The sequence below is a fragment of the Cystoisospora suis genome (assembly GCF_002600585.1).
Source record: "Cystoisospora suis strain Wien I chromosome Unknown contig_255, whole genome shotgun sequence".
NCBI classification, from domain to species: domain Eukaryota; phylum Apicomplexa; class Conoidasida; order Eucoccidiorida; family Sarcocystidae; genus Cystoisospora; species Cystoisospora suis.
The window spans coordinates 9,260-17,976 of NW_027153057.1; the positions used below are offsets into that span (position 1 = coordinate 9,260).

The 8,717-nt window shown below is 48.9% G+C and overlaps 1 protein-coding gene across 1 annotated transcript; it reads right to left on the bottom strand.

Moving 5' to 3' along the window:
* Nucleotides 1-1,947: 1,947 nt before the first annotated feature.
* CSUI_000639 (had family iia protein) lies at nt 1,948-8,308 on the bottom strand. Its single transcript, XM_068060872.1, has 6 exons — nt 7,374-8,308; nt 6,131-7,079; nt 5,264-5,318; nt 4,349-4,496; nt 3,586-3,703; nt 1,948-2,671 (listed from the first exon to the last, which is right to left on the bottom strand). Exons 1-6 carry the CDS (start codon nt 7,470-7,472, stop codon nt 2,235-2,237), a joined length of 1,806 nt encoding a protein of 601 aa, XP_067927153.1. The 5' UTR covers nt 7,473-8,308; the 3' UTR covers nt 1,948-2,234.
* Between the last annotated feature and the right edge of the window lie 409 nt (nt 8,309-8,717).

Consider the following 8,717-nt stretch of genomic DNA (forward strand, 5'->3'; position numbering starts at 1 on the left):
GCAGGAGGTCCGCCCCACGAGGAACCAGCGTACACTCCCTCACTGCCTAGCAGGTCCAGCGCCTTTCGGGTACCGTAGCGTCTCTACGGCACCGAGCGTCCCAGAACCTCTACACGCTCCAGTGCTTTACGGCTGTGGGCAGTAGTCTTGGCTACGTATCACAGTGTACTGTAGCAGCTCACCGGCTGACTGTTGAGTGAGCACTGCACGCTTTGACGGGCATATCAGTCGGCTGTATGCGGAGCCCTCTCCCCGCTCCCAGTTCTGCATGGTATTTTTTCTGGGCATGGTGCGACTCCTGCTCTGACAGCCCCCGGGGAAGTCCGGCTTGGTAGTCGCGACCAGAATGACATCAGCTTCACCAAAAAGAAGAGACGAACTAGGCGCTGTTTATCGGCGCTTCAGACATCCCGGGACTGAACAGGGGTATTTTAGGACGAGTCATGACTGCGCAACGGCTCGTGGCTCTTGGATAGCGCCTGAAGCATGGGCACCGACTCCGATGCGAGCCGCCTCCCCACGATAACGGGCAACGAGACAGCAGTGAAAGGTACGCGTCCTAGGGGTTAGCTGAGTTGTCTTCCTGCGTTAGAGACGTTGTTCGTCTCCGGCGTTCGCCGCTACTCATATAAGTGCAGCTTCTTACGGAGAAAGATGCTAAGGTTCCCCTGGTCCAGGAGCGATGATAATGTGGACTAACAACATGGAGTGGGGGGGAAGGAAGCTGTGGAAGTCACAATGCGAAGACTTTAGAGTCGCTTCGTGTTGTATCGAGCGGGGTTAGTTGCTGAAATTCTGTGTACTCTGGAAACGAGCGCTTTCCACAGACATGTGACCTGACGACTCCCGAGCATCATCCTATGCTTGCTTCTCTGAAGACGGGCCTCGACAGAAAAACGTTCGTACGATTACACAACCTGTACAATAAAAGCTTTTTTTCGAGTACTCGCAAGTCAGGCGGAGACACGTGTCCACTCGAAGCCAGCCAGGAGTCCAACCGCCCTGCGAGCAGTGTTATGCTGCACTTCTCACGGGGTGTTGGACACGACTTGTCTGCGGCGCGGCCCGCTGCTTCCCGTGAGAACCGGCTTTTCCTTCCGTCGCCTTGGCCTGAAACAGGCCCTGAGAGACGGCACGCGCATAAGCCCTTTCGCAGGCGAACACTGTCTCGTCTTCCTATGGTGTCAACCTCGGCAGTAGCAACGCCACTCACCGCTTACATCAACGAGGGTCTTCCACTGCATATGCAACCCTCCCCACCCAGTGAACGAGACCGAAGCCTTCCTCAGTCAAAACCCCGGCTCAGCCCCCAGAGTCCGGCACCTGAAAAACCTCTACGTGTAAAATACCTTGCCACTCCCCGCGGAGGTCCCAGTCTCACGACATTCGAGGGAGCTGGAATGTTGAAGGAAGGCACCATTCAGATGAGTTTGGTGGTCACCTGTCGCTCAGACGAAGTGCGCTGTCTTTCTGCGGACTGCGCTGTCAAGCCTTGGGAGCCTGAACGCTGTCTACGGTAATACAAGATGTGTCCTTGAAAGCCAGTGATTCAGTATCCAGTGTCCCAAAACTATCCGAGGGGCCTCTTCGCTGGTCACCCCTCTACTTGGCTGTTAAGCTTTTTTTCCCTTCGAGAGTACAGAGGGCTTGATGCGCGGGGAAAGAAGGAAGAGACAGGGTTTCTGTGTTCAGTCACAGAACACAGTGCCCCCGCTTAGCAACCGAAAATGTCACCGAAGGTCACGCTCAGAAGAAATAAGACAGTTCTCGTGGAAAGGCCCTAGGGAGACTCAGAAAAAGACTCTTTCATCTTTCCTCAGAATCTTCCTCACCAGCCGGCCCGGCACAGGCCCCGGCTGAAGCTTCCCCTTCCGCCGCGTTCTACACCTTTTCTTTCCCCTGAAATCTATGATTTCTTGCACAAGTGTACACTTCTCAGGTCATCTCCGAATGGAAACCAACACCGGAGTGTCACAGGGGACCTCACTAGTCAGAACACAACATTGAACCAGACGCCGCGAGACTATGTATCTTCCCGAAAAGACTGGACTTGTCGTTTGTTCCGTTGACGAAACGAAGTTTTTTGCGAAACTCATCGAATTAACTTCCTTTCAAGGAGAGAACCAAAAAACGATTGGATTCTTCACAGAATAAGAAAGAGACTTCCTGGCGCCCACAAACTATTGGAACGATTTAGATACATAACGAGAACCTTCCCCTCGCCATTCTTGTTTCTACAGAACTAAATGAGCAGCTGTTTCTATGATGAAGTCAGGGATGATAAAGCCGACTTCATGGCCATGTCTCATCATTCCTTTCCCTTCATGATGTTCTACGTTTCCCTTCTTTCCTGGGTCCACATCAAGTCTCCTCTCCCTCGCGGTAGAGTCCCCCGGTTCTCCTTCAGCTTGTCGATGACTGCAAGCAGCGGGGGTCTTCTTGCTTGTTGTCGCGAAGGAAGACGCCGCAGACTCATCAAGGTGATGACGATGGTCGGACAGCTGTGAGACTTTACTCTGACTTTCACGTATTTCAATCTGTTTCTGAAGCAAAGCCATATCCGTGACGCCTGTAAGGGCAAGCACACTACGTACTCCCAAGCGCTGAGCGAAATGAATATCTGTATCCAAACGGTCACCTATGAGGCAGACACGGTCGAGAGGTGTATCCCCTGAAAAGCACCGGAAAACACACGACAGATACGGCACTGTTACGGAAGCAAATGAGAGGATGGCGGTATGGCACACCCTTGGCAGACTAGGGAGAGGAAACCAATGACAACATCGACTTACGCAAGGGTATGAATACATACTCTGCTGTACGTACACGCCCAACTAGTCACTACGCGTTGACCGTGTATAGACACTTCTGTACTTGCAAAGCTTGTAGGCGATAACGCTGTATGCCAGGGAATGGCCCTCATACTACGATCATCCTCAGACATAATCCACGCTCCCTTCCGCGACAACCCACCAAAGAAAAGAGAATCTTCACAAAGAAGTGGCACACCCCGATGCTGACGAGAAAGCATGCATCCAAAACTTGATTGAAAGACGGAGATACACCCATCAGTAGACGTAGGACCGATCCTCAGTCCTTCTTTCCTGCCTGGGACCGTACTGAACACCCAGACGCTGTCTACTTCGTCGAGCCGTTTTCGTCACATCTCTTGCATAACGACAGAGAAAGAGAGAGAGACAAAGCCCTAGTACTTCCCATCGTATCATCCCTCGGCTTTACGATTGTCACACCACTAGGTCCATGGAGCAGCTCCTTCTGTTTGTTGCCCTTTCACCGTTGACTGTGAAGTTTGAAGGGACTTTCTTCTTCTTTCTACAACAACACATCTTTATCTGCATGTGTGGGTCGGTATGTTCAGTCGGGTGTGCATAACGACTAACTACCTCTCTTCTTCTAGCTGTCCCTCCGTCCCTCTCCGTCATCATGGTTGTCAGAGCCTTTACTCTATGAGACTAGAGAGGAAGAAATCACTGTTGCTTTCTCTTTTCATTTTTCCTCGGCCTTCTGGAGACACAACCGTATCCTTGTCAGGACTATATACACCTTGAGGAAAGGTCATCTCACCCAAGACATGACGTAAAATGAACTCTCGAAGAATATACGACGGCTTCCCTATAACTGTCGCCTTCCTCTTAGTCACCGCCTCGACCGCTGATACCATACCTCCAGCACCGGCCCAGACCTGAGATTGATCAGATGTGAGGAACATAGAAAGAGATTGTACATACAGAAGAAATGAGCTCCACGAACTACGTAGTCGGCAAGAAAGCAACTCAACTAAAAGTGAGTGGAGATTCCTATTATTCGTCTGAGAATACAAAGAGTGGACATTCCCGTGGAGGGAGTCCCTGAATGTCGTCGAAAACATTATATGGTTTTACCCCAGTAAAAAGGAGAAGGACGTTTACTTAGGACCTACTCGCATACCCGGCACATCCACTTTCTCCAAGACGTCGTGAACAGTACAAGTGCACTTACTCACTGCCACTCCCCCACCATGCAAATGTCTATTGACTCATGTATTAGAATCGTTTACTCATGCTGATATGAGGGGTACTTACACAAACATGACGTGGTACTACCCGAGATAGAAAGGCCGATGTATGAACCGCTCCAGAGACACTACCTTGACTGCTACTGCTACTATGGCCACATCTCCCCGTCACAAAGGAAGTTCCCTTATTCATGACATGTATTCCAAGCACTTTCGATCTTTTCTCAATCTCTTCCTATCTCTTTGTAGATCGAGAGAAAAAATCAATAGAGGAAGATCCCGCATTACTTGACTATCTTAAAAGGACGAGACTGACGCGCTTCCTTCGTTTACCTGGCTTGGTGTGAAATTCCCTACACCATCTCGATTCGTGGCAAGAAAAAGTGAACCTTTATTGAAATTAAGACACAGCTGTGCATACTGAAGTTTGTAGTAATTGAACCCTCGGTCCAAGCCCACGAGCACCGTCCCGACATCTTTGCTGTAATGTGTGCGGAGAAACACGAGCAAATCAGGGAAAGGAACCATCTACCGGAGTCTTGTAACGACATTTGCAGCGTGCATACACCTGAACGTGAGAGAAAGCAAGGACTATGAGGACTGTTGGTAATGAACAGAAGAACGAAGCTTTGATGGATGACACCGAACGCATGTCACACTGGGGACGAAAGTCTCATTAGACGGACGGCAATACAAACCCACTGTCTTTCATCGCAACTTCCGCATGTCCGAAGGCAGGTCTACCGTTGAGCGAAAGAGAAGCAGATATAAAGATCGCACAATTCACCTCACAGCAGTGGGAGAGATAGGTAAACCCTCAAGTTACGTCGCTCTCAAGTGCATGTAAAGTAATCACATCTTCGAGGGAGCATTCATAGGAACGGATTCTGAGGCCTCTCCGGTGTACATACACTAGACTACAGAAACAAGGTGTGCAGTGCATAAGTAGGTAATTGATATGAAAAGGAACAACGAAGAGGAGAAACTCGACTCCTCCGCTACAAAAGAGTCCTGACAACAAGAGAGGTGTGACGGGACTATATACAATTATCCTACACGACATATGCCCAGATTACTTCACAACCCTCTACTGATCTACTTGTTACTATTGCCCTGATGGCACAATAGCCGACGCATGCATAGCAACCGACCATATGCATGCCGTCCTGCACGCATGCAGTTGGTGAAGGGATGCTAGGACACAGGAAAGGAGAAGTCTTTGCTTTCTGTGAGAACTCTCGTTCCTACCGATAATCTACAGCCAGGTCCTTATTTTTAGCAAAGTCCAGCATCTGCCCGTTATCTGAAGCGAAGGGAGAGAATTGCCGACACACAAAGCAGAAGAAATGGAAACCTCGATGAACTTCCGTGTAGAGTGATAGTCTCTGCATCTCCGCGGGAACAACCCCCCTGTGTATTTCTTCAAGTTTAGATCAAGAACACCAACATGGAGAAGCATATATGTGTGTAAAGACAACCATAAGCACATACACCCGTAAACTTTTCATGGCTATGTGTAAACATATTAAAGCGTGACACGTCAAAGTAGATACACATATATGTTACTGTCTTCCTTGTGTGCATTAGCCGAAATGCATACCCGATTGTACGCATGCATGGACACGACATTGATATACACTTCCATGTAAAGAAATTGACACGTATGTATGTCGCTACAGATAAATGTATATTCTATAGGTATACATATATACAGATAGATATATCTAGGAACGAGCGAAGGAGCCAGCAAACAAGTTACATACACACAATGGCCTGTGGTGATTCAGTCCTGTGATGGGATAGATGAAGACATCGACTCCCATGTAAACGAAGAAAATTCCAACACGAGGGGAAAAAGAAACTCATTGCATGCGGAGACTTTCCAGCAAGAAAACAATGAAGCAACAGAGGCCGCTGCACCTGTTGTATATAGCATAGCCTTCAACAGTGCCACGTATGTATCCAGATACATAAATAGACACATCTATGTTAGGGTAGAGGGTGTATGTGATATGTTTGACGTTCCTTTCTACTCCAGAAGAGGAAAGAAAACACTCAGGTCGACTTTCACAAGAGGTGACACTTGAAGACGCAACAGAGATCTTCCGCGGATACCTGAAGGTCCTCCAATTGTCGTGAAGCCTTTTGCTTGTAGTTCATCAAGAAGACCTTGCTCTCCGATGACATACACAAGAGAATCATCCAGACAATCGCTGCTACCAGCGGACTCCTTAGAATCTCCCTGTTCATGTTGGGTCGTCGTTCCCATAGAGCCTTGCTTCTCATCCCCGTTACTGTTGACAGACATTCGGTTTCCGGCAGTATCTTTCATGTTCTTCCTTTTCTGGTCCCTCAATTCCTGCCTTCTTTCATCTAAGAAGCATGCAGCCACATAAGAAGTACAGATCACCTGTTCTTCTTCTACATGTGGAAAGCCGAGGGATTCCAGTTTCTTCAAGAAACCTTTTCGACTTTTCGTGCTGTTGTTTGTTAAGAAATAGAATCTCTTCTTCCACGTCTTCTTTCCGTCCTCTCCTTTCGGATCTGAGGTGTCGGAGGCAGTAGTACCGTTTCCTATACGGGTGTTTTCTTGTTCTTTCTTTCCCGGAGTTGTATGTTGTAGGGATTCCAGAAGGTTTCGAATGCCTGGGAGAAGCTGATCTCCATGCCATAGAACTCCATCACAATCAAAAAGAAGAACATCGACAGTATCAAGGAAGCTAGACCCTGAGATGTCTTCACCTATCACGGGAGCTGTCGTGGAATTCTTATAAAGAGAAAGAGAAGACTTTGCATGGCGGGCAGAAGAACTTCCATTTCCATGCTGGAGATCTTTCTCAATTACTTGGGAGGTGGTCGTCAGACAGCGACCATCACAACTGAAAGGATGGGAGGTCTGGTCATTTTCCTGTAATGATGGGAGAATAAGAACTGGGAGAGAATAAGTAGAAGGTGAAGAAGACCGGGGGAGCTGTGATGACGACATGAGGGAACGAAGGGAGAAGGAGGAACAATGAGGAATTCGGGACGACAGGAATGAACAGCAAGCTTGTCGCTTCGGAGACTGCAGAGTAGGCGAAAGGAATAAGGAAAAAGGAGAAGAAAAGGAAGTTAGACGCGGACACGGAGATACGCACGGGGAAGAGACAGCTGGCAAGCAAGAGAGAGAAGTAAGAATGGGCAAAGGCTGGAAGGAAAGACAGGAAGAGGTTTGACGAGAAACAAAAGAAAGAGCGTAGTCGTAAGTGGGCGAAAAAGACGAAGAGCGAGAGAGGCACGACGAAGAATAAAGAGGAAAATCGTGTAGATTACATGGAACGAGTGTCCTGGACTGGAAACATCTACAAGAAGCTCTCACCTTCTTGGTCTCCGTTATCCCAAAAGACAGGGAAGACTGCGAAGTAGAAAAGAAAGTAGATTGAGACAGAACGCGAGAATGAAGAAACCTCAAGGACATTATTAGTATGACTGAACCTTGAAGCACATGCGCATACACCCGACATGGGTGATATGTCTCCGCTTCAAACGACGGTGTGGTAGTGCCTTACCAGGCAATCAAGCATCAGATGAAGAGTTATAACGACCGAGCGATTAGCTTACACATAGGCACTTTCACTCGCAAACATTACGGAAAGTTGCAAAAGGGAAAAAGCAACCCGGAAGTGACGATGATCATCAAAGAGAGAGCACTAAGGCGCCGCTGAGTTCTGACAAGATCGAGCGTACGTAAGCCTCAGTAACACAAAAGCTTCCTGTTCAATGGTGTCTATGAATGGGGCGCTGCTAGAAATGCCAAGGAATGAGGACACCCGTGCACAACTGAATTTATTAGTGGGAGAGCGCGCCCCAGAGGGGAGAGCCCGCACCGTTGTCTATAGTCTTGTCTTCCGGAAGGTTCTGATAGCGAGGTCAAACGAGAACAAGAAAGCTCGAAAGAAGACCCAAACTAGCCCCGCGTACACACAGCGCTAGTAGACAGTCCAACAGCCTCAGGAGAGATCAGAAAGGCGAAGGACCGCCATCTGTCACTCGTGATCCCGTGAACAACCGACCGGGTGGAACCTGTCGATCTTCCGGAGGGCGTCAACGGCACAAGGGAAAAGAGTAGACAGTCTCGAAAGATACAAAAAAGAAAACGAACAACGTTGCCCACGGTTCACGGGCTAACGGCCTGAAGTGCAGTGACCAATGATAGAAGAAAACGGAACTGAAATTCTTCTAGTCTCCTTAAATGGACGATGAAGCCCAGAGTAGACAACAATCGTTGACAAACCGAGCGCATGCAGAAAAAAGGTTGAGCGAGGAGCTTTGGGCGGCCGGCACCTGAGAAGCTGCCCGCAATTCCCCCTTGATACGCCTGCGAACAAGATGTAACGGACGTAGCGGCACGACGGTCCGCCCTGCAACAGTAAACAGTCGAGGCGTGCAAGTATTAATTGTCCCGATTTAACTCTGGCTGAAGCAGTTGTTCTCTCTCTGTCTCGCGTAGAGTACCTGCGGTTTTGCCTACAAGCCCGGAGTGAACGGTGTCTAGTATTGTGTACTTCGGCAGAAACCGCTGCGCCGGTACCGCGTTGAGCTGTATATGTGTTCGGCACTCGAACACTGCTCAACAACGGGGATGAGGAATCACACCTGCCGAGCGGAAAGGACTGAGCTACTTGTTGGGCCGGAAGAATGATGTAACGCCCGCGCTTTGACT

What these genes read in the sequence shown, in the direction of transcription:
- CSUI_000639 (XM_068060872.1), bottom strand. Translation starts at nt 7,472, where the DNA reads ATGTCCTTGAGGTTTCTTCATTCTCGCGTTCTGTCTCAATCTACTTTC. An exon ending in GGATAACGGAGACCAAGAAG is followed by an intron (nt 7,080 to 7,373) that starts GTGAGAGCTTCT and finishes CCTACTCTGCAG; the next exon opens with TCTCCGAAGCGACAAGCTTG. An exon ending in CATTTTACGTCATGTCTTGG is followed by an intron (nt 2,672 to 3,585) that starts GTGAGATGACCT and finishes GGTGCTTTTCAG; the next exon opens with GGGATACACCTCTCGACCGT.